Consider the following 25,248-nt stretch of genomic DNA (forward strand, 5'->3'; position numbering starts at 1 on the left):
GAAGCCCCAGCTGCCTCTGGCAGGGAAGGAAGGCCATTCACATCTCCACTGAGAACTTGGCAGGAAAAAAGACCGTGGAATTTAAGAGCACAAGGATTGCCCGGTGGATCGGGGCCATGGCTCCTCTGGTCCAACATTCTGTTCTCACAGTGGCTGCCCCAAAGGGAAACCAGTGTCAGGATCCGAGCACAAGAGCAACACTCTCCCCTCTGGGCAAAGAGGTCACTTTCTCTCATCCGTCCTGGCCAAATGTGGTCAAGGGTAGAGCAGCACTGCTACCTTGTGGAACTGCACGGAAACGAACCAGAGGAATTTGGAGACCCCCCAACGCCTGGCTTTGGGGAAGGTCGGTATTAGGAGAGGGAGACTGTGGAAGTCATTAGAAGTTGCAATTTCAGCTGAATCTGGGGGAACCATTGGAAGCGTCCGTTGTGTTGGGCAGCTGAGCTAGTTCAAGGGCTTTTGTTTGATTTGCTCATTGCAAACAGCGGAAGGACTGTAAATTTTGATAAGAAACCTAATTTGCAATGGGGGGGTTGAATAATTTTCGATTGCAACTGCATACAGGACAGCTGTCTACCAGCGCCATCTGGTACGCAGGATGAGACCCTCCCTGCCCGCAGACTGTCTCACCAGAGTGGTGCATGCTCTGGTTATCCCCCGCTTGGACTACTGCAATGCGCTCTACGTGGGGCTACCTTTAAAGGTGACCCGGAAACTGCAACTAATCCAGAATGCGGCAGCTAGACTGGTGACTGAGAGCGGCTGCCGAGATGACATAAGACCACCGGTCTGGAAAGAAGGTGGTACGTTTCCGAGCACAATTCAAAGTGTTGGTGCTGACCTTGAAAGCCCTCAACGGCTTCGGCCCAGTAGACCTGAAGGAGCGTCTCCACCCCCATGGTCCAGCCCAGACACTGATGTCCAGCTCCGCGGGCCTTCTGGCGGTTCCCTTGCTGCGAGAAATGAGGTTACAGGGAACCAGGCAGAGGGCCTTCTCAGTAGTGGTGCCCTCCCTGCGGAACGCCCTCCCATCAGATGTCAAGGAAATAAACCACTATCTTATTTTTAAAAGACATCTGAAGGCAGCCCTGTTTAGGGAAGTTTTTAATATTAAATGCTGTATTGTTTTTAACCCTCGATTGGGAACCGCCCTTAGTGGCTGGGGAATCTCAGCCAGATGGGTATAAATAAATTATTATTATTAGCACCCTGAACTTGGCCGTGTAGCAAATGGGCAACCAGGGGCAAGCACAGGGTGTTTTCAGCTGGCAAGGCCTCCCTCCTGGCAGCAATTGCGCTGCAGCATCCTGCACTCCCTGTGGCCTCGCGGTCAAACGCACGGGGAGCCCCACGCAGAGCGCATTGAAGGGCTGGGATTTAATAAGCTGCGTTTCTCAAACCCTTCGGATGTGGCGATGGCTTCCCTGAACCCCACATACAGAAAGCCTGAGATACCTAACAGCCGGTCCCGGCTGTGCTGGCCGGGAGCTGACGGGAGCTGGAGTCCACAAACATCTGGTTGGAACAGATTTGGGGATGGGCAGTTGCGCTTGTGGCAATATTTCCGTGCGCGCAACCGCTGGAAGGATTTTGGCGCTCCACCACGCCTGGCCTTGGGTTGCTGGGACATCCCAGGAGAAATCTGAAGGAGCAAGGGTGGATTCGATCTCATGCACACACGACCTCCAGCCAGCGTGAGAAGGAGCCAACTGGAAGATGCTGCTCATTTATATATTCATTGCACCGTTTTTGCCCTCCAAGGGGCTTCCAGGGGGCGTGTGTGGTTCTCTTCCTCTCAATGTCATCCCCACTGCAGCCCTATAAGGTAGGTGAGGCTGAGAGGCAGGAGCGGCACTCATCCTGCAAAGGTCACACACCTGGGGAGCTTCACGGCTGAGTGGGAGCATTCGAACCCTGGTCTCTACCAGGTCCCTGTAGTCAAACTACTCTGACCACTGCACCACACTGCCACTCAACTTCTCTCCGTTCCCCCCCCCCCCAAATGTGGTTGGCAGTTTTACAATAAATGAAAGTGAAACAGTAAAAAAACCCAGCAGGACTTTGGGCTGGGAGGGGATCAGGGGAGGGGGAGAGAGAGAGCAAGCCAGAGGTGCCCCCCCATGCCCTCCAGCTAGCCATCCTTGCCCAGAGATGGAGGGCGGTGGGGGGGGGGCGGTGACATCTGGAGGGGCAGAGAGCTTCCCCTCAGCCCTGTTCTGGGATAGAGCGAGGGAGGTGGTCCCCAAAGACTCCCTCTGTTCCTCGGGGGGGAAAAGGTAGATTTTTAATAAAACTCTTTTATTAAAAAATGTTTGCGATGATAACAACACAGGCCTCTCTTGGTCAGAGATGGCAAAAATATATGGGGCAAATTTTCACCCTGTTCCGCTGGTGTGTGTGTCTCTCCCTGATCCTGGGTCCTGAAAAAGCGCTTCTTGAAAAATCTGCCCACTAGCCTGGGCCAGCGGGGGGGGGGGTCACCTTGGGGACCAGACCCCCCCCCTCTATGCACCCCTGAAAAGAGAGGTCAGGAGACTCTTGGCTGCTTCCCTGCACAGTCCAGTAGTCCGAGATGGCAGAGATGGAGGGGGTTGGACGCTGCCCTTGCTTGGGCTCAGCCCCAGCCAGCCGTCCCTCTCCCCCCCCCCGGTCTCCCCCAGGGCCTCCTTCAGCCCTCAAACCATTTGCTCCTCCTGGCTGACGCCGCCGCCTTGTTGCCGCTGCCCAGGATCTTGCGTTTGTACTGCTCCACCAGCTGCTCAAAGCGGGTCTCCGCCTGGCTGCGCTTCCCCCGAGGGTGTTTCCTGGGCGCCTGCAAGGAGGAGGAGGAGGAGAGCTGGGTCAGGAAGGGGGCGCCCCACGGTTTGGCCAGGGAGGTTGGGGGCAGGGGCACTCGGGCAAAGTCGGGGGGCTGGGGCGAGGGGAGGAGCGAGCCGGTAGAGATCAGCAAGGGAGGTTTTATGTCCGGCACCCCATTCCTTGGGGAGGAGAAATTTGTCCAGCATAAACTTCCTGCATCGCAGCGGGTTGGACTAGATGACCCCAGGGTGCCTCTCCTCTGCAAAATTCTAGGGTTCTGCAAATGGGTCAGAAGACAGGCATATCCACCGGGTTTCCAGAGCTTCTCCGATTTTTGCAGTTTCAGCTCTGAGTTACGGGGATCCATGCGGAAGTTGCCTTGCCCCCACCCCCAAAAAACCCATTGGCTGGCTTCATCTTTCAAGCCAGGGATGGGGAACATGGGGCCCTCAGCTGGTTTCAGGAAGGTCAGGGCTGATGGTCAAAAGACCCTTCTGCGTGCTGTTTGCAAGGAATAAACGGAGGCAAGCTTCTATCACCTCCTAGAGACCCGTCCATTCACAGAATCGTAGAACTGCCGTCGGAAGGGACCTCAAGGGTCATCTAGTCCAAGGACTGAACCCGTGACCGTGGCATTATCGGCACCAACCACGCTCCAACCAGCTGAGCTAACTGGATTCCATCAGGCATTAAGGGGCTCCTAAAACCCACCACGTGGGACACGGGTGGCGCTGTGGGTTAAACCACAGAGCCTCTTGGGCTTGCCGATCAGAAGGTCGGCGGTTTGAATCCCCGTGATGAGGTGAGCTCCCGTTGCTCGGTCCCTGCTCCTGCCCAACTAGCAGTTCGAAAGCACGTCCAAGTGCAAGTAGATAAATAGGTACCACTCCGGCAGGAAGGTAAACGGCGTTTCCGTGCGCTGCTCTGGTTCGCCAGAAGTGGCTTAGTCATGCTGGCCACGTGACCCGGAAGCTGTACGCCGGCTCCCTCGGCCAATAAAGCGAGATGAGTGCCGCAACCCCACAGTCGGCCGCGACTGAACCTAATGGTCAGGGGTCCCTTTACCTTAAAACCCACCACACCCTTCTGTTTTATTGTTTAGTGATATCTAACTGGACGTTTTATTCTGTTTTTCCTGGTGCCTTTCCTTGTATGTTTGGTTCTAAATGCCTGCATGTTGATTTCTCTTCTGCTTTAAAATCTCTTGCTGTGCTTTCTGAAAAAACCACTTAGGGATTCTGTGTACTAAGCGGTACATAAAATCACAGACTCCTCCTAGAGCTGGAAGGGACCCTAAGGGTCATCCAGCCCAACCCCCTGCAAGGCAGGAATCACAATAAATATTAAGACAATGAGAATGGGCTCCAAAAGTGCATGCAAAAATGTGTGTTCTATGAAAGAAGCGCAGAGGAAATGGCTTCCTTTAGGAGAAGAGCATGTACAAAATATGTGAAAAGTTCCAAGGCAATTTTTTGGGCAGGTGGGCTTTTTGGTTTTTTCCTACAGAAAACCCAGAGCAGAACTGAAGGTTGGAGAAGCTGCAGGACCTCGCGATGTGGCCAGGAGCCAATCCCCCCCTGCCCTCTGCATATGGAGAGCTGGTTTTATCATCCATTAGGTCTCCAGGTTGGGAAGATTCAGGGTCGAGAAGAGAAAGTGTTGGTGCTGACCTTGAAAGCCCTAAACAGCCTGAAAGGCCCAGTAGACCTGAAGGAGAGTCTCCACCTCCATTGTTCTGCCCAGACACTGAGGTCCAGCTCTGAGGGCCTTCTGGCGGTTCCCTCATTGCAAGAAGTGAGCTTACAGGGAACCAGGCAGAGGGCCTTCTCGGTAGTGGCACCCGCCCTGTGGAACGCCCTCCCTTCAGATGTCAAGGAAATAAGCAGCTATCTTCTCTTTAAAAGACACCTGAAAGCATCCCTGCTTAGGGAAGTTTTTAATATTTAATGCTGTATTGTTTTTAACACTCAATTGGGAGTCGCCCAGAGGGGCTGGGGAAACTCAGCCAGATGGGCGGGGTATAAATAATAAATTATTATTATTATTATGAAGTCCTTCTTCAAGCAGCACACAGCTGAACCTGTGGAACTCACAGCCACAGGATGGCTTTGAAAGAGGAATAGACAAATTCATGGAGGAGGAGGAGGCGGCTACAGGATGGCTCCGCCTCCACAGCCAGAGGCAGCCAGGCTTCCGAATCCCAGTTGCTGGGAACAGCGGGGGGGGGGGGGGGGGAGAAGAGAGGGCTGCTCTTGTCCTTTAAAGCTGCTTGCAGGATTCCCGTTGGGGCATATGGGAGAACAGGATGCTGGACCGGACGGGCTGCTGGCCTGATCCATTTGGCTAATCTTGGGTTCTTGACCAACCCTTGGCTGTGGGCATGAAAGAGGCCAACCTACCCCCCCCCCCAATGTCCCCACAATGGACTGACCTGCTTGGGCCCCTGGCTGATCTTCTCCTGCCTGCGCGTTGGGCCAGAGGGGGCCATCTTCTTCGCGGGGGGCTTCACTCTTCCCTTGTCCCGCTTCCTGCCGGGAGAGAGATGCAGCTCAGCAGACGGAGGAAAAGGCCAGGCCACGGCTGCTCTCCCTGATCCAGGGGAGACCCTGGGCCCCAGAGGGGGCTGCTGATCCCCCCCAGGAACACCTTCCCAACTCCCCCTCCAGCTCCCTCTCCCCCTCCAATGCACACCACACCCCCAGGGAGAGGCTCTGGGTAGCCCCCTGACCAGACCCTGCCTTGTGGGGATCCTGGAGCGCAGGGGCCAAATGCGGCCCCCCAGAGACCCTCTCCCTCCAGCGCCCTCGCCTGGCTGCAACACGTCCTGCAACTGGGATGGTGCTTCTTCCTTACCCGGAAGGAAAGGGCTGTGTGTTGTGTTGCTGCAAAAACCGCTGCTTTCCAAGTGGCCGGAACGCCCCCCCCCCCCCCGTGCCAGAACTGCCTCCATTGCTCTGTCCACTTCTCCATCTTGCCCCCCCATGGGGACATCCCCCCCGAAAGGATGCACATGATGGAACAGCTTCCCCACTGCAAGGGCTGTGCTCCCTTATCAGGAAAAATCCTGGAAATATGGGGGGGGGGATGCAGAGCAGGTGAAGGGCGGCCGGGGCGAGGGGGGGGGAGAGAAGGGCAAAGACGGAAGGGAAACTGAGGCAGGGGGCAGGCAGGCGGGTCCTGAGGCCTTGACACAGAGCAGGGGGATGTCTGTGAGTGGTGGCAGCAGCACCCTGCTTCCCCCCCCCCATATACTCCCCGCCCCCCCTTCCTGTTTTGGCTGTTACCTGATCTTGGGCCCCCGTTTGGAGGGCAGAGGCAGGACTTTGCGTCGCTTCCTGCCGTCCGGCAGCTCCACCTGCTCCACTTCCGCCCGCGTCTGGAAACCCGCCCAGGGTACGGCCCTCTCCGCCGGCCGGGGGGCTTCGGGACGCTGCTGCTTGGCTGCCGGGGAGACCCTGGGCTTCTTCTCGGGGGGCTCTGGCGGGTCCTCGTGCCCCTGAGAAGCCCCCTCCGCTTCTTTGGCCTTGGGGGGCTTCTTCTTCCGCCTTCTGGCCGGCTTTTCGGAGGCGCTGGCGTTGGGCTGCTTGCCGGCCGCCTCCTCGGGGGGCTGCTTCTGCCTCAGCTTTTGCTGCACAGGAGAAAAGGGGGGGTAGGGAAGGTTTGTCCCACTGCAGGACCCCAAGGGAGCGAGGGAGGGCACCCACTTCTCTTTCAAATACCAAATATCCCCCTCGCCCATTATTTTTATTGATTATAGTTTGGTAATTCTTTATTGTAACTGTTAAGTGTATTGTAACTGTTTAATTATTATGTGATGGTACTTTACTGTTTATTATTATAATGGATTATTGAATATTGCCTTATTTGAGGCAAGTTGCTTATTTCAACGTCTTGCGAGTCTTGCGATTTTTTTCGCTCCCCCCCCCCTTTTCTAAGCCGCTAAGCCACTAATAGCCTTTTAGCCGCTAAGCTGCTAAGCCTTTAATAGCCGCTAAACCGCTAATAGCGCTAATCCGCTAATAGGGTTGCTTCACAAGATGAAAAAACCGCTAGACGAAGAGACTTGCGGAACGGATTATTTTCGTCTTGCGAGACACCACTGTATACAAACGGAAGTGAAATGAAAACAAAATCTTGCACCAGGATCACAGAGCCGTTTGCAATATTCCAAGAATCGTAGAACCGTAGAGTTGGAAGGGACCCCCGAGGGTCATCTAGTCCCCTCCAACTCTGCAGGGTTCTAGGGTACCTCCTGCTCCTCAGCCAGATGGGTGGAGTATTATTATTATTATTATTATTATTATTATTATTATTATTATTCCTACCAGGCTGCGCTGGGCTCGCTGCTCCTTCAGCTTCAACTTCCGGCGGTCCTCCAGGGAGAATTCCACGATGGGACGCTGCGGGGGAGAAAGAGCAGCGCTCCAGAAACTGATATTCTATAGCCCTCTCCCCTGGGAATCTGCCCCGCCATTTTCCGGTGCCCCGTCTGGAAGGAACGGGGCGGCGGGGGGGGGGGGGGGGGAAGACCTTACCTTCTGGTCCCCAAAGACCTGGGGGTTGTTGTTGAGGTGTCGCAGGGCAGCCAGGGCCTGATCGTGTTCCTGGAACTCCACAAATGCATAGCCCAGCGACTGGCCCTTCCCCTTCCCAGCCGGCGCCTTCAGGTCCCGCATCACACGGCACTGCAGAGAAAGAGAAAGAGAGAATCGCAGAGCTGGAAGGGAACCAAGGGTCATCTAGTCCAACCCGGGTGGATAAAAATCAATGGGTTTTAAAAAATAATAATAATCAGAATTTTTTATTTAAATCAGATTTTTTTTTATTTACCATATTTTTCGCCCCATAGGACGCACCTAGTTTTTTTTGGGGGGGGGGAAATAAAGAAAAACAATTATTTCCCCCCCCAGGCGCGGGGCAGGCGCGGGGGAAGCCCAAGCTTCCTCCGACCCCAGCCCCCAGAACAGGCTGCCGCCCCAAGCCTTGTGCACCCAGCGGGACCTCCCGCCGGGCGTGCGAGGCTTGTGGACATCTGCCCGAAGCAGGGGGGGGGGGCTCCGCAGCTCGCCCCCTGCTTCGGGCTGCAGGCTGCTGCCCCAAGCCTCGCGCGCCCGGCGGGGCCTCCCGCTGGACGCGTGAGGCTTGCGGATAGCTTCCTGAAGCCTGGAGAGCGAGAGGGTTCGGTGCGCACCGACGCCTCTCGCTCTCCAGGCTTCAGCGAAAGCCTGCATTCGCCCCATAGGACACACACACATTTCCCCTTCATTTTTGGAGGGGAAAAAGTGCGTCCTATAGGGCGAAAAATACGGTAAGTTGGATTTTCAAAATAAAATGCTTTTGGGGGAAAAACCTTTCTAAAGATTTTCTATTTAAGTTACATTATAGTCCAAAGGCTATTCATCAGGAAATAAGGATTTATTTTAGGTTTTTCATGTGGGCTAAAACTCAAGTCTGTTTTCTTTTTTTTTTTAAAAAAAAAAGTTTAACCACATCAGTTAACCAGCATGGGTACATATGCTATAATGTTATTGTTTTAGTTAAATAAATTGTTTAAATTGTTATTAAGGAAATGGTTATTTTTCTCCTTCCAATAAAGTACTGCAGAAAGTTGTCCAGATATAAACGGTTAACTTATTAAACCTCACAATAATTTCATAATTATCTATGTATTTCTTAATAGTACAACCAAACCAGTGGTTTTTTATATAACTGTAATAACTACTCTGAACATTTATTATTCCAAAAATGAAACCTTCGCCTGGTTGTAAATATTAAGATTATACTAGCAAGAATGAGTCCATTAAAAGTCTTACTGACTAGTGATTTAAATCAAGTTTTACTGACTAGTGATTTAAGTCGTGATTTAAATTGATTTGCTTTAAATCAAATCCGCCCTGAGTCCAAGGCAGGAATCTCAGCTCAAGCGTCCGTGACGAGGATGAAGCCAGCTCAACAGGTGGCTCTTGGAAGGAGATCTGAGTGACAGGAGCCGTTTTGTCCTTTTCTTCCCCAGCTTTTCCTCCAGGGTGGGGTGGCTGGTTCCCTCCCACCCCTCCCCGCTTAATCCCTGCCACCCCCCTGCGGGGTGGGCTGCGCTGAGAGGCAGGATCACCTCCTTGAGCCGGAGGCCGGGGCTTCCCTTGGCCGCCTGCAGCATCAGCTTCCGGAGCCGGACGTCGTCGACGCCTTTGGGCAGGTTGTGGACGCAGAGCCTGGTCTGAGACACGAAGATGTTCTGGTCCTTCAACTTGTGACGCTTCAGCTCCTCAAACTGGGGGAGGGAGACAGGGGGGGTCAACACAGCCTTGCGAGGCGGAGCAGGCAGGCAGGACAGCCGGGGGGGCAAAGGGGAGAAAGCCAGCCCACCGCTCTGCCTGGAAGACTCCCCTGCTTCTGCAGGTTATCTCCCGCTTGGACTACTGCCATGCGCTCTACGTGGGGCTACCTTTGAAAGTGACCTGGAAACCTCAACTAATCCAGAATGTGGCAGCTAGACTGGGGAATAGCTGAGCTATTTCAAGGGCTTTTGTTTGATTTGCTCATTGCAAACAGCTGAAGGACTGTAAATTTTGATAAGAAACCTGATTTGCAATGGGGGGTTGAATAATTTTCGATTGCAACTGCATACAGGACAGCTGTCTACCAGCTCCATCTGGTACGCAGGATGAGACCCTCCCTGCCCGCAGAGTGTTTTGCCAGAGTGGTGCATGCTCTGGTTATCTCCTGCTTCGACTACTGCAATGCGCTCTACGTGGAGCTACCTTTGAAGGTGACTCGGAAACTACAACTAATCCAGAATGTGGCAGCTAGACTGGGGACTGGGAGTGGCTGCCGAGACCATATAACACCGGTCTTGAAAGACGTACATTGGCTCCCAGTACATTTCCAAGCACAATTCAAAGTGTTGGTGCTGACCTTTAGACCCCTAAATGGCCTCAGCCCAGTAGACCTGAAGGAGCGTCTCCACCCCCATCGTTCTGCCCAGACACTGAGGTCCAGCGCCGAGGGCCTTCTGGTGGTTCCCTCATTGCGAGAAGCTAAGCTACAGGGAACCAGGCAGAGGGCCTTCTCGGTAGTGGCACCTGCCCTGTGGAACACCCTCCTGTCAGCTGTCAAGGAAATAAGACAACTATCTGACTTTTAGAAGACATCTGAAGGCAGCCCTGTGTCGGGAAGTTTCTAATGTTTGAAGTTTTAGTGTGTCTTTAATATTCTGTTGGGAGCAGCCCAGAGTGGCTGGGGAAACCTAGTCAGATATCTGGGTGAGGTATAAATAATAATAAATTATTCTTATTCTTATTATTTGGCCAACTTTCACAGACTCACAGAACTGCCGGGTGGGAAGGGATCCCTGGCGATCATCTCTTTTGAACCCCTGCGATGCAGGAACCGCAGATCTCTCAAGTAGCACCTACTCCTGCACCCCAACTCTGAGCTGGGCTGCAGGAGTTCATGCACTGGTTACCTCACAACCAGATTCCTGCAATGCGCTCTATGTGAGCCTTCCTTCGTGCTTGAGCCAGAAGCTGCAGTGCATGTAGGATGCTGCAGTGCAATTGCTGACGGGAGGGAGGCCTTGACAATTTCCTACCAGGCCAAGTTCAAAGTGTTACTGTTAGCAGTAAAGCCCTCAATGACCCGGGACCACGAGATCGCCTTGTCCCATAGACAATCTCTGGACCACTTCAACTTAAGGAACGGGCGCTGCCACTTAACATTCCATGTTGGCAAGAACTCCATCTTGGAGTGTGGCAGCATCTACACTTTGGAACTCCCTGCCAATTGTTATCAGGCACCGAACACTTTTCCAGAGCCTGCTCAAAACATCTGTGTTTAGACGAGCCCACCCAGATGTTTAGAAAGTGTGGGGGTTTTTTGATTTGTTTTAGTCTGCTCTCTAGTCACTTTAACTTTCTGTATGTTGCAAACTTTTCTAGACTTCTATTGTTTCGTAAATTGCTTCGAGGCTTGTTGTTTTTTTTACACTCGAACAGCGTGTGATTCATAAAATTCGTATGCCGTTTGAGTGTTAAAAAAACCCCCCACTCAAAGCGGTTTAAAAAAGGATAAAACAATAAAATCAAGAACTGTTTAAAGCATACAAAAGTTCAAAATAGTTTTTTTAAAAAATTTAACTCCCGTCAACTTCCTAAGCAACTGGGCAGGTTTTCCTAAACAAGAATGGTTTTAGCAGTGGCTGCAAAGAAGACAGTGAAGTCGCCTTCTGCGTCTCAACAGGCAGGGAGTTCCAGAGTTGTAAGGGCTGACACAGTAAACAAATGCAGAACAGGTATCATGTGGGAAATAAACAGGGGGGGAAGAGAGAGAGAGAGAGAGAGAGAGAGAGAGAGAGAGAGAGAGAGATTGGCTCTCCACAACTACACAACATGGTGTCCTCTTGCTACATGGAGGGGGCCCTGTGTGCAAGGAGAAGGGATTCATAAGCAGCAGAGGGCTCCTGTCCATCAGAGACAGATCAGGGGTCAGCAAACCTTTTCAGCAGGGGGCCGGTCCACTGTCCCTCAGACCTTGTGGGGGGCCGGACTATATTTTTTTGGCCGTGGAAATGAACAAATTCCTATGCCCCATAAATAACCCAGAGATGCAATTTAAATAAAAGCACACACTCTACTCATGTAAAAACACGCTGATTCCTGGACCGTCTGCGGGCCAGACTGAGAAGGCGATTGGGCCGCATCCGGCCCCCGGGCCTTAGGTTGCCTACCCATGGGCTAGATTCAGCAGACCCACGTTGAGCTGGCCCAGCAGGGGTCTTCTGGCATCCTTAAGGAGGGGAAGCTTGGAGCCATGTCTAGCTTCTAGGCCAGCCTTTCTCAGCCTTGGGTCCCCAGATGTGGGCCTACAATTCCCATCGGCCCTTGAAAGCAGGACCAGTGGTCAGAGATGATGGGAGTTGTAGTCCCAAGCTTGAGAAAGGCTGGGCTAGACACATACACAGAGAGAGAGAGAGAGAGAGAAAGTGAAAGCGAGAACTTACCCGTGCCCTCTTGGCCAGGTCAGCATCGCTCATCCCCTCAGCAGCTTTTGTGCCAGCACGGATCACTGCAGAGGAAAAAGGAGCATTGGAAAGCAGTACAGAATCACAAACTGGGAAGGGACCCCCACAGGTCATCTAGCCCAACCCCTTGCAATGAAGGAATCACGGCTAAAGAATCCCTGACACAGGGCCACCCAACCTCTGCTTAAAAACCTCCAAGGAAGGAGAGCCTGCCGCCACCTCAAGCCCCTTCCACACAAGGCAAGGTGAGCCCAGGTGAATCCAGCCCCACCCAGCCGCCTCCTTCGCACTCACGGCCTTCGCGCGCCAGGTACAAGTTCCGGGTGCCGGTGGGCTTCTTCGTCTTCTGGCTCCGCAGCTGCTGGGCTTCCTCCCGGCTGACGGCCAGGTCCACTCGCAGGCGGCGGCCCCCCAGGTGCAGCCCCCCGCCCTTCCGGGGAGAAGGAGAGAGAGTGAGAGGCAGGGAGGCAAGGAAGGGGCACCCACGGGCGCTGCCAGAGACAGGCCGAGCCAGTCCCGGTGGAGGCAGGGGGAACTACCACACTCCCACCCCACCGGGGGAAAAAAACCCCAGCTCTCACCTCGCTCTCATCCTGAGCCACCTGAAGGCACTTCTGGGCAGCTTCCTGGGACAGGAACTGGGCAAAGGCACAGCCTGGTGGTGGGATTTTGGGGAGTGGGGAGGAGAGATGCATGTTTAGGAAGCTGTCTTACAGTGACCCATGGCACCCTAGAATTGTAGACTTGGAAGGGACCTCAAGGAATGCAGGAATCTCAGCTAAACAAATACAATACCTTGTTTTGCATATACAATAGTTACAACATATAGAGTGCAACAGGCTGCGTGGTCATGTTTGTAACAAATTTCTTTACTAGTTCCCTCCTATCATAAGAATCAAGTCCAGGATGCACACCATATACAATCCTTAAGCAAGGTATATAACCTATTTAATTAAATCCAATGCAGATATATTCCTTCCTTTCTTCATATGTTCTTGTTTGAGTTCATATATTACACAGTCCTTGAATGTGGTTAAGGAAAGGTCCCCAGAATATCACAGACAAGGTTTCCAGATATTTCCTTGTTGCGCCCCGAAGGGCTTCGTCAGCTGTTAATAGTTCTACATAATATAAATATAAACACTTGATAAGACAAGGATTAATATTTGATATGTAGAAATTACAAATATAAATCTGTTACATCATGACTAAAAACATTATGAAGCATTAGAAGATACAGAGGCTGTACATACCATCAAAGTGTGTAACAGATTACTTAAGCAATGATTCTTGGACAATTCTCAATAGTAACGGCCAAGAAAGAGAGAAATATTTCTGCGTTGGATTTAATGAAATAGACATCTCAGCTAAAGCATCCCTGACAGATGGCCACCCAGCCTCTGCTTAAGAACCTCCCAGGAAGAAGACACCATTATTTGGCACACGCTCAATTTCCAAACCTTTTCTAATACCAGAAAAAATTACCCCCTCAGTGCTGTATAATAGTGACCTCTTATATAAAAAACAGTTATTGTGCGAACGTGTTCTTGTCAAAAATAAAGTTCAAAACAAGGAGAATGATGTAACCCCAACAATGTTTATGTAAACAGATATAATACAGACCCCCCCGCCTTTGCAGGACAAAAAAAGAGATATTTTTAAGTTGCTACTTTTGAGGCGGGACCTGAACTCAGGTCTCCGAGGACTGCCCTCCCTCCCCGCCTAATACAAAATTATTCTGTCTCAGCCTGCCCCCCTCCCCTCCAACCCCCCCCCCCCGCCGGTCTCACCCCCATTACCTTTGGAGTGCTCCGTGTCCGGGTGAAGCACGATCCGCACGTACTTCAGATCTCCAAACTGCTCCAGCAACTCCCCCAGCTCCTCCTCCTCGCTGTCGAAGGATAAATTCCTAGGGGGGAAGCAGGGGGCACGTGAAGATGTGCCCCACACCCAGGGACGACAAGGGGGGCTTGGATCCCAGGGAGAAAAAACATGTCCGGGGGGCCCCTAGCAAGGGCGGACTGGCAAAAAGTCTTTGCACGGGATAAAAAACAACAACATGCTTTTGCTTTCATGATAATGATAAATATGAAAATATTGTTGTTGTTTATTGAATTTACTGTATTTTTCATTCTGTAAGACGCACCTAGTTTTTAGAGGCGGAGTTCAAGAAAAAAAATATTCTTTAAAGGCAGCGCTGAGCAGAGCCTGTATGCATCCCAGGCTCTGCTCAGCGTTCCCTTTCAGGAGCAGCGAGTAGCGGGTGTGCAGCGCTTGCAGACTTTTCCTCCTCAGGGAAAAGCCCCAAAGAGCCGTACACCTGCTCCACGCGGCTCTTTAAAGGGAGCGCGGCTCTTGCGGGCTTTTCCAGGAGGTGGAGTCCCTTCCACCACCTCCCGCAAAAGCCAGCAAGAGCCGGGCGAAGCCTCCTCAGGGCAGCGGGATGAAGGCTCCCCGTGCCCTGAAGAGGCTTCGCATGGAGAAGCCAGAACAGCAAGAGGGGGCACTGCGCAGCGATCCCTCTCGTTGTTCTGGCTACTGGGATAGCCGCGCAGCCTGCATTCTCTCCATAAGACACACACACACATCCCCCTTTACTTTTTAGGAGGGGAAAAATGAGCCTTATAGAGCGAAGAATACGGTATATGCCGTCCTATGCCCAGAGGTCTCAGGGCAGTTTGCAGAAAAGATCAACACAAAAACCACAATATATATATAATCAAAATAAAAGTAACAACCCAATAACACCCTTTTTACCTGTTGAGAAAATTAAGATCTTAAGGGCTAGTATCAACCACGGAAGCACTCACAGGATTGCTGCTGAATGAACCTGACACTTGTTAAACTTTTATTGATTTTTAGGAAAATATAAATATTTCCACCTGTTGAGAATGTTAAGATCCTAAGGGTTAGCATCAATGATATTCCAAACCCCCCCCCCCCCCGCGATGCAGAATGTTAAACAATATACTGATGCATGGAATGACCCCAGCCCGTTTTTCCTTTCTTCCCGTATGGTATTACATATGTCTACAGATAGATATTTTGCTGTGAGTCACTTGGAGACATTCAGAAGAAGAAGAAGAAGAAGAAGAGGAAGAGTTTGGACTTGATATCCCGCCTTTCACTCCCTTCAGGAGTCTCCAAGCGGCTAACATTCTCCTTTCCCTTCCTCCCCCACAACAAACACTCTGTGAGGTGAGTGGGGCTGAGAGACTTCAGAGAAGTGTGACTGGCCCAAGGTCACCCAGCAGCTGCATGTGGAGGAGTGGAGACACGAACCCGGTTCCCCAGATTACGAGGCTACCGCTCTTAACCACTACACCACACTGGCTCAGATGACAAGCAGCTAATAAGCTTAAAAAGTAGTAAGGAGAAACAGCCATAAATGTAGGCTGCAGCATGGTTCTCTAAGCCCCGAAAGGATGCAGAAGGAGCAGGGCAGCAGCCTCCTGGCTTCTCTCCCAAGGTGATGCTGAGCCCTTCGCCCACCTGATGAAGACGGTCCTTCCTTCGGTGACGTCTGATGGGAGCTTCTGGACCTTTTTCCGCTTCGAAGGGACGCCAGCTTCTGGAACGGGAGCAGACCGGGGAGAGGAAAATCATGAGCAAGGCGTTCTCCAAAGGCAAGAGCAGGCCACAGAATGGTTGGAAGGGACCCCAAGGGTCATCCAGTCCAACCCTCTGCAATGCAGGAATCTTTGGTAAATATTATTATGATGCCGCTCTCACTGGGCAAGGTGGCAGTGCCCAGTCTCCAAAGACCAAGGCGGAGGAGGGCCAAGTTCCCAGCAGAGGCCATGAAATTTCACACAGCAGCTGGCAGCTTTCAGAAAGAGGAATGCAGGGTTGAAATTGATTTTTTAACCAGACCCAACAGGTCTCTCCTGGCGCTCCTTTGAGGCGCCAGCTTTTTAAGGGTTTGCCACCTGCCCTGGAATCCAACCCCTCAGAAACTGCAAAACCAACCTTCTTCATCTTCCTCATCTTCTTCTTCTTCTTCCTCCTCCTCTTCATCAGAGCTCATGGCTTTGCCAGGCTCCCCCTCTTCCTCATCGGAGTCCTGTGTCTCTTGCTCTTCCTCCTCCTCCTCCTCCTCCTCCTCCTCCTCGCTATCCGCAGGCGGTGGAGCGAGCTGCTCAAAGTACCTGTCCGCGAAATCATGCAAGGAAAGAGCCGTCAGAAGCAGGCAGCTGAACTCTGCGCCCAAAGGGCTTAATTCTGGGGTTCTGGAATCTTGGAGCGGGCTGGATTTGGGCAGAGGGAGGAAGCCAGAGGCAGCCCTGCCGCTGCCTGCTGGCAGAGAGAAAGCAGGGATTTGGTGTTGGGATGCGTCCAAGGAAATGGGGGCAATTGGCAGGCCCCAGCTGGCTCCAGCCCACCAGCCAGCAGCGGGGCGAACGCCGGTCCGTGGTTCTGCATCAAACTGCGACTCAGAGCTTCAGATGCCTTTCAGAAGCTGAGCACGCAAGCCAGCAGAGATAAGAACTCTTTGCAACGGAAGGGCAGAGAGAGGCATAGGTAAAGCATATTTACAAGCATTTTATTCAGCATCAGGACAAAGGAAAAACATGTCTGCTCCCCTTTGTGTCCAAGCAAAAAGCATAAGCAAAAGCTATACACAACGGAAGTTCCCAGCAAGCTGTGCTGGAGTGTAATCAGACACGTGACATACAACTCCTCCACATATCTATTCCTCTTAGGGTGGAACGGAACATCAATATCAGACAGAGGGCACAGAGGGCAGCTTAGTGTGCCCGCCCCCGATCCCCACGTCAGCAGCAGAGTGAGCCCGTCCAAGGTCATCCGGAGCAAGCCCCTTGCCCTCACCTGCCCTGCCCCGCTGGCTCCGCAGGCTCTGAACTTTCGTCTTCCAGATCGTCGGCGTCGTCGCCCGCCTGAGTTGTGTCCGCTTGCTGGGCCTGGCTTAGCTTCTTCTTCTCCTGGACCCCTGGTTGGGGGAGAGAGGCAAAGAAGCAGGAGGGTGAGACGCCTCTGCCCAGTTTCTCTCAAGGAAGATGCCCATTTCTAGCTTCACCCATTAATCCTGGCAAATCTCGCCGTCGCTGAGTCCTGCTTGCTGGTTTCCCATAATAGGCACCCGGTTGGTCCCTGTGAGAACGGGAGGCTGGAGTAGATGAACGGGAGGTTTCCCATAATAGGCACCCGGTTGGTCCCTGTGAGAACGGGAGGCTGGCGAAAAGCCATGCCAGGGAGGTCCCCGCGGCCAGGTGCCAAACGGGCCACAGAACAAAGAAACAGGAGTCCAAAGGAAGGAGCCACCCCTGCAAAGCCTCAACTGGGCAGGAATTTTAGAGTTGGAACAGAAGGAGGAGGCTTCCTAAGGGCAGAACGGCTGGCAGGAGAAAGACCCTGTCGGAACATGGCGCTTCCAATGCTCAGATATCTGCCCTGGTTGCCCAGTGGCTACCAGGCCAACGTCAAGGGCTTACTATTAGTCCGTAAGGCCCTTCGCAACGTGGGACCTGTGAGATCACCTCACCCAGAGACACACAACTAATAATAATAATAATTTATTATTTATACCCCGCCCATCCGGCTGGGTTTCCCCAGCCACTCTGGGCGGCTTCCAACAAAATATTAAAATATAATAGTCTGTTAAACATTAAAAGCTTCCCTAAATTGGGCTGCCTTCAGACCGCTCCCATTCACAGAACTGGCCCTGTTCCAAGTGCCACGTAAAATCCGTTCCGTGTTTTGTAGGAACTCAAGCATTGAGTGCGGCTCCGCCTTCACTTTGGAACTCCCTGCCTCTTGACACACTGGGCTCTTTTCAGCGCCTGCTGGAAAGGTTCTTGTTTAGACAAGCCCGTCTGGATGCTAAAAAATCTGGTGCGGATTTTAACCTGTTTTTAGTCTACTGTCATTTCAGCTCGTCTAAAGTTGTAAATGATTGCCGTTATTTTTTCAATGATGATTTTATTCTTTTATCTGCTTTGATGTTTTTTTAAAAAAAGAATCAATGAGTGGATACACATTATGAATAATAATAATAATAATAATAATAATAATAATAATAATAATAATAATTTATTATTTCTACCCCACCCATCTGGCTGGGTTTCCCCAGCCACTCTAGCTGGCTTCCAACAAAAGATTAAAAATGCATTTTAAAATGCATTTATGAAATGAATAAGCAAGAGGGCACCCCCCTTCCATGCTTGCTGGGCAGGGAGCGGGGTTTGTTGCTTCTGAAGGTCAGCTCTGCTCTCAGAACCAGACAATTGCCTGGCTGCAAAGACTTGGGACAAATATTCTCAGTCTCCTCCTGCCACTCTCAGCTGGTTGGCCTGAGGTCAAGATCGGGCCCCTTCACCCGCCACTCCACAACACACACAGAGCCTGCCTGAGATGGCCAGAGCAGGATGACTCCTGCCCCGGAGCCACTCACCTGCGGGAGATGCCGCTGCCTGCATCACTTGGTACTTCTCCCGGGCCACGGCCCAGTCCACCGCCACCGGGCGCTCTGCGGAGGGAAAGGGAAGCTCTGAGGCTGGCTTGGCGAGGGGGCAGCGCAGCTACAAATCCCAGGGACCGAAATCCCATTCGTAAGAACTCAACTGTTTAGTGTGGCAGCCCCTACCCTCTGGAACTCCCTGCCTCCTGACACCAGACTTCGCTGTACAATTTTTGGCACCTGCTAAAACTGTTTAGACAGGCCTGTCCAGATGCTTAGAAAATGGAGGTAATTTTAATCCGTTTTAGTATTTCAACTTTCCTATGTTTTAAAGGAGGGTTGCAATCCCCATGCCAAAAAAATTTCGTGTTTCATATTTTTGTAAACCACTTTGAGGGCTCCCCCCCAATCAAGCGGTGTGAAGATTTTATGAAATGAAAAGTCATGGTGTCTGTGCATGTGCAGAGGAGAGCCGAAGTCCGTCAGCCCCACTGCCTGAACACCCCTGCATATTCAACTCTCCTGCGGATGTTCCAGCATTCCCAGCACAAGAGGACCAGCAAGAGAGTCAGTGGTGGGGAGTGGGGAGAGCGTCAGACTAGGACCCGGGAGACCAGGGTTCAAATCCCTTCCGCTCGGCCACGAAGCTGGCTGGGTGTGACTTTGGGCCAGTCGCTGAATCTCAGCCTGACCACAGGGTTGTTGTGGGGTTTCAAGGAGGCAGGAGAGAAGCACGTGTGCCGCCTTGAGCTCCTTGCAGAAAAAGGTGGGATATCAAGAGCAATAGATGAACGAATATTATCTCGCCTGACTCCTCACAGGCAGCTCCCATCCGACATAAACACACAGAGAGGAGCTCAAATCACCCGGCTCCTTTTAAGAAAGCGCCAGACTCACCCTTGATCTCCTTCATGTTCATCCCCTTCAGGGCCCTCCCTGCTTCCAGGACGTTCTTGAACTGCACAAAGGCAAAGCCACGCATCTTTCCATCTGGAAGAGATAGGAAGTCAACTTAATTCTGATTATTTTAAATAAATATTTGTAGCCTGTGCATGGGATTCCGCTTATAGGGTGACAAGAGGAGCAGCCAGAGCCAGAGCCAAGAAGCCATGTGGGACTTCATTCTTCAGCTTAAGACGGTGGACAGCAGAAACACGAGCGAGCCAGCCAGCGCTCCAATCTCCGATTGCTAGTTCCAAAGGGGAACGCAGTGATCCATGAATGGCTCGGGATAATCCAGGAGAGGTGTGCAGTTTAAATGGAGTTCTATGTTCCTCTCCCAGTAGCGCCCCACCAGCCCTTTCCCACCAGGTCACCTGGCCATACCTGGTTTTTTGGGGATGGTAGTTTCCAGCACTGTGCCAAACTGAGAGAAGGCAGCCTTCAGGTCATCTTCTGTGCACTAAGGAGAGCAGAACGAGACCAATGGCAGAAGTCATCACAGTGCATGGTGTATTTTTCAAAACCCCCAAGTCTTAGGAAGGATCTGGGCTGCTGCTCCAATGTTCTGTGAGCAGACTGTGCTCTCTGGTGGGAAATCCAAAAGAGAGGCTTGGGGCTCCTATTGCTGCTCCCTTAAATGGAGCGCTCAGCTGTGATTTACACCAAATTACACAAAACAAATGAAATACCGTGAAAGTCCCTGAAACGAGAAGCAGTCGACTAGAAATATGATCTTATAGAAATAAACTAAATAATAAAAATCAAAAAGCTTAAGGAAAAAATTAGAAAAACCTAGAATTGAGCAAAGCCTTAACAGGATGATGGCTACAAACCTCATTTCACTGAGCTATTCAGTTTCCTCAGAAGGAAATAGAGAAAACATAAACCTTAAATGACCAAATTCAAAGAAAGTGGGTAAAACTCCCAAAAATTCTGAAGTATTATAATCCTATCTCGACCTAGGTGAAGCAAAGCGCAGTAATAAAGGAATGAGGACTCAAAGGTACAGTTTCTAAAACTGAGTGTACAAAAAAGGTTTGAAAACCTAATTAGCAAGTTTTAGACACAGCCCAACATGAAGAAAGCCAAGCACAGTAATAAAGAGTTGAGGACTCAGCTGTGAAAACTCTAGTACAGTGGTACCTCGCAAGACGAATGCCTCGCAAGACAAAAAACTCGCTAGACGAAAGGGTTTTTTGTTTTTTGAGCTGCTTCGCAAGACGATTTTCCCTATGGGCTTGCTTTGCAAGACGGAAATGTCTTGCAAGTTTGTTTCCTTTTTCTTAACACCGTTAATACAGTTGCGACTTGACTTCGAGGAGCAACTCATAGAACGCGGTGTGGTAGCCTTTTTGGGGGGTTTTAAAGACTTCGGTGATTTTTGAAGCTTTTCCAAAACTTTCCCGACACCGTGCTTCGCAAGACGAAAAAAATCGCAAGGCAACAAAACTCGCGGAACGAATTAATTTCGTCTTGCGAGGCACCACTGTATTGCCTTTACAAAAAGGTTTTAAAAACCTAAATGGCACAAATCCAAAGAAAGGAATACCAGATAAGCTGTTTTAGATTTTAAACAAACTCAAGAACAGGGCTGAAACGCTCCCATGGTCTAGATGTTACTGCTGATGTTAAAGACTGATTTACACCAAAAAGCTGCTAAGAAATGAACAGCTGGATGGCCATCTCTTGGGGAGTTGGACTAGATGGCCCTAGGGTGCCCTTTCCAACTCTACGGTTCTGCGAAACAGCATTACGTCAGTGCTCTGAATCTCAGACAGGAGTGCCGTGAAAGATTAACCCTGCCAGTCCACTTTTAACAGCCTCGATCCAAGAAAAGAATGAGGGTGGCTCAGAAAGAGAACCCCAGCCCCATCAAAGAAGCAGGCGACTCCCCTGCCTGCGGCTCGTACCTTGAAGCTCAGGTTGCGAATGATCAGCCTGGCTTTTTTCGAGGCTCCTTTTGCCCTTGGGGGCTTCTTCCCTCGCTGGGGGGCCTCAGAGGCACCTGGAACCAAAGCAAATGGGACACGGCGAGGACAATGACACACTAAGAACACAGCGGCGGAATCATCACCAGGCACAAGTGCTGATGCGCTCAGGTCACACCCACAAGCACCCCATGGGCCCAAGCATCTGGTTGGCCAGTCTGAGAACGGGAGGCTGGACTGGATGGGTCTGGGGTCTGCAAGGACCGGGGACCGTAATAGGACTGAGCTTGCTTCTATCTTAAGGCCACGTCTCTCTTACAGAGTCAGCACGAAGGTGGGTGAAAAGGGTGAAGGAAGTATGGAAAGTGTGAGGGGTTTTGACTAGCAATGCTGCTTCCCTGTGTTCTCCCCACAAAACTACTTATTATTATTATTATTTGGATTTGTACACCGCCCTATACCCACAGGTCTCAGGATGGTTCACAAACAAAATCATAATATATAAAATCAAATTAAAAACAAGAACCCAATAAAAGAAACCCAAAAGAGCCACATTCTAAAAGGGCATTGGATGTCAATCAGATCAACCAAAGGCCTGGTTAAAAAGGAACGTTTTTGCCTGGTGCATAAAGGTGTGTAATGAAGGCGCCAGGTGAACTTCCCTGGGGAGAGCATTCCACAGACGGGGAGCCACTGCAGAGAAGGCCCCGTTCTCATGTTGCCACCCGCCGGACCTCTCAAGGAGGAGGCACACGAAGGAGGGCCTCAGAAGATGATCTCAGGGTCTGGGTAGGTTCATATGAAAAGAGGCGGTCCTTGAGGTATTGAGGTCCTGAGCCGTTTATTTATTGTGGTTTCTTATTAACCAGGTGTGAGAACCTTGCCATACCTACAAAAGACATTAACTTCTGTATGTAAGCCGAGCAGTCTATGGATTGGTTCAGAAGAGTCTGACTGATGGGGGTCTTCTCCAACACAACTGCCTTGTCTTGCTCAACAGGGTCTTGAGCAGCTGGAAGGATTATTTTTTTCTTCTGCAATTGGATGTGACCCCCTTTGGTCTGATCCAGCAGCCAGGCTCTTCTGATGTGCTCACGAGAACCTCCTGTCAAAAGCCCGGGAGACACAGCCGAAGAACCCTGCCACCATGCCTGGAGCAGCCGTGTTGGTCTGCTGTAGTCGAAACCAAATAAAAAAATTCCTTCCAGTAGCACCTCAGACACCAACTAAGTTTGTTATTGGTATGAGCTTCTGTGTGCATGAACACTTTTTCAGATACCTGTGCATGCACACTTCTTCTTCAGGTATTTGAAGAAGTGTGCATGCACACGAAAGCTCATACCAATAACAAACTTAGTTGGTCTCTGAGGTGCTACTGGAAGGATTTTTTTTATTTTGTTTGGAGCTGGAGAGAAACTCCAGCAGACAAGGCATTTTCTCCCTTTACAAGCAGCCGGGCAGGACAGGCAAAGCGTAAAGGCAAGTGAAGGCAAGGAATAATCGGCTCCTCTGCCAGCTGTCCTCCTCTTCATACATATAGGCCAGATTTGTATTTTAACAACTTGCCTGGTAGCCACAGCTGTCTAGGAATCCCATACAGGCCAATAAGTGGCAGTGAATGGACCCTTCCATCCCTCCTTGGCCTGCCACCTCACCTGGTTGCTCTGCTGGTGGGGGGGGGGGGGAGTCAATTCCTTCATAGCCAGCATAGGAAACAAGCAGGTTATTGGAGGAGAGGCAGGCGGCTGCATCCCTCCTACCTCAGTCCACCTGACAGGAATCCCTTTTCTTTTCCCCATGCCTGTTAAGTGGCAAGGAGCCTACACTTCCCTGCAGAGGCAGTTTGTTCGACTGCAGAGGTATAACTGGGAATGTCTTAGTCTCTAAGGTGCTACTGGACAATTTTTCATTTTTTAAATTTATTGGTAATGTCTTGAAATTGTGTACTGTAAGGAAATCAAAGCCCATCTTCTGGACTGTGAGAACATGTCAGAAAGGGTGCTGGAAGCCTCGAAAGCAGCACAGGGTCACGTGGGACCAAAGACAAGCCTCTTCAGTTTTTCTAACTGTGCTCAGCAAAACTGGCGCTAAGTGTCAACAGCAGTGCACAGAAAATCCTGGCACCCCACAAAAAAAAAAAAAGACCTTGAACTTACCTTCTTTCTTCTTTCCTTTCTGCCGTGGCTTCGGATTAGCAAGGGCTACCGTGATCTTGCGTTTCCCAAAGGCTGTGATCTCCTGGATGGCTCTCTGCGCGTCTTCCGGCAAGGAGAAAGTGACAAAGCCAAACCCACGACAGGTTTTCTTGCCTATCCAACAGATTTAAAGGCATATTAATATTATTATGACTGGTTAAGCTTATTAAACTCCTTTTCCCGCTGCAAGGAACTCAAGGTGTCTTTCCAAATAATAATAGCAACAACAACATAGAGCAAAGGTCAGCAACTCGGCTAGGGAACAAATATCACATATAAGATGGTAAAAGCCATCACCCACCCTGTAATTCAAGAAAAAGGCTTGGGGTGGGGGGTGGGGGTTAGGTAGATAACCAGAACCATACAAAATATTTTAAGCATGGGTTCATACGAAGAAAGATGCGTCGTTTGAAGGAAATGCCATCGCAACCTTATGCCAACTGGTTCTACAATGGTAGCTTTACTTGCGAATGTGATCCGTTTCAGGGTGCCATTTGCACCCTGAAAAGTCCGTAAGCAGAGTGCTGCTACTGCACAAGCATGAAGTGCGGTATGGCACTTCTGCGTCTGCACGTGCAGCAAACCCAGAAGTAAACACTTTGCCATGTTCGTAATCTGAAAAGCTGCAATGTGCAGCACAGCTAGGAAAGATGCCTTGTTGGGAAGGCTCATTCTGGTGCCAGGTGGGCTCCGTGACTGGTGGTGGTGCCAAAGGTCAATACCAATAATAATAATAATAATAATAATAATAATAATCAGTGCTTTTTTCTGGGGGTGAGACGCAGGGGTCACGAATAGTGTTCTCAAAGCTACCAGCCTGAGTTTGACCAAACTGCGGGAGGCAGTGGAAGACAGGAGTGCCTGGCGTGCTCTGGTCCAGGGGTCATGAAGAGGTGGACACGACTGAACGACTCAACAACAACAATAATATTGTGTTGGGGTCCGTTGTTGTTTGCTTAGCTAGCCTCCTAGGAAATATTCCTCATGGGCATCCATTTAATGCTTGTAATTTTCAGAGGCCACTGAAGGTCCTAAGCGCAGAAATCGGGACGTCTCAGGACCTTGAACTGGTGGACTACGAAGAAGGGGGCGGCGCTTCTGGAGCTGCTCTGGCCCAAGAGTTCTGATGGAATAACTGGACACGAGAAGGAGTCACTTTCCTCAGAGGATGAGATGGTGGGGCCGTGTTCTTGAGGTGACCAGCATGAGGGAGGCAGTGGAAGACAGGAGGGCCTGGCGTGCTCTGGTCCAGGGGGTCACGAAGAGGCGGACACGACTAAACGACTCAACAACAACTGCCAGGAAAGATGCCTTGTTGGGGGGGGCTCATTCTGGTGCCAGGTGGGCTCCATGATCCAGTGGTAGTACTGACTGGTGGTGCTGTTGCCAGTGGTTAATAATAATAATAATAATAATAATAATAATAATAATAATAATGTTGTTTTCTGGAGGGACACAGGGGTACACGCACCCCTCAACATTTTGTGAATCTAAGTTTGGCCTCATTGAGAGGCAGTATTTGAATAGGAGTAGGAAAATGAGAGTCCCCCTCCGTAAGCATCTTTTTTGGGGGAAAGCCCTGCCTGGAACAAGGGGTCCCCCGGGGTCATCTAGCCCAGCCCCCAAGCCCCACCTCAGAGGAAGGGCGGCGGGGGGGTTGGGGGTTGGAAGCGCCCCTTCCCGCCCGGCCTCCCCCCCCCCCCGTCCCCGCTCACCGGGCTCCGTCACGGCCACCGCCCTCCGCACCGGCCCCGCCCGGCCGAACTCCCTCTCCAGCTCGGCGGCGCAGGCCGAGGGCGGCAGGCCCCGAACCAGCACCGTCCGACCGGCGCCCGCCGCCGCCTTCTTCGCCTCCGCCGCCATGGCCCCGCCGACCGGCCTCCCCTCGCCCAGCACGTTAGGCCAGCCTGGGCGCCGCCATGTTGGGTCCGCCGCTGGAAAGGG

General features: G+C 51.3%; 1 protein-coding gene across 1 annotated transcript; it reads right to left on the minus strand.

Moving 5' to 3' along the window:
- Positions 1 to 2,587: 2,587 nt before the first annotated feature.
- On the minus strand, positions 2,588 to 25,248 carry RBM28 (RNA binding motif protein 28). The gene is made up of 19 exons (XM_028746424.2): positions 25,020 to 25,248; positions 23,266 to 23,418; positions 21,092 to 21,186; positions 19,566 to 19,641; positions 19,137 to 19,229; positions 18,234 to 18,308; positions 16,652 to 16,772; positions 15,791 to 15,969; positions 15,314 to 15,392; positions 13,621 to 13,730; positions 12,403 to 12,476; positions 12,116 to 12,251; positions 11,801 to 11,865; positions 8,915 to 9,073; positions 7,338 to 7,487; positions 7,128 to 7,202; positions 6,087 to 6,430; positions 5,234 to 5,330; positions 2,588 to 2,815 (listed from the first exon to the last, which is right to left on the minus strand). The coding sequence occupies exons 1-19, from the start codon at positions 25,165 to 25,167 to the stop codon at positions 2,672 to 2,674; spliced, it is 2,373 nt and encodes a 790-aa protein (XP_028602257.2). The 5' UTR covers positions 25,168 to 25,248; the 3' UTR covers positions 2,588 to 2,671.

This window comes from Podarcis muralis, chromosome 10 (assembly GCF_964188315.1).
Source record: "Podarcis muralis chromosome 10, rPodMur119.hap1.1, whole genome shotgun sequence".
Taxonomy (NCBI): domain Eukaryota; kingdom Metazoa; phylum Chordata; class Lepidosauria; order Squamata; family Lacertidae; genus Podarcis; species Podarcis muralis.

Excerpts from the sequence above, each read along its gene's own strand:
- RBM28 (XM_028746424.2), bottom strand. The coding sequence starts at position 25,167 with ATGGCGGCGGAGGCGAAGAAGGCGGCGGCGGGCGCCGGTCGGACGGTG. Across the intron at positions 23,419-25,019 it reads GGTGGCCGTGACGGAGCCCG|GCAAGAAAACCTGTCGTGGG; the intron begins GTGAGCGGGGAC and ends TCTGTTGGATAG. Across the intron at positions 21,187-23,265 it reads GAAAGGAAAGAAGAAAGAAG|GTGCCTCTGAGGCCCCCCAG; the intron begins GTAAGTTCAAGG and ends CTTTGGTTCCAG.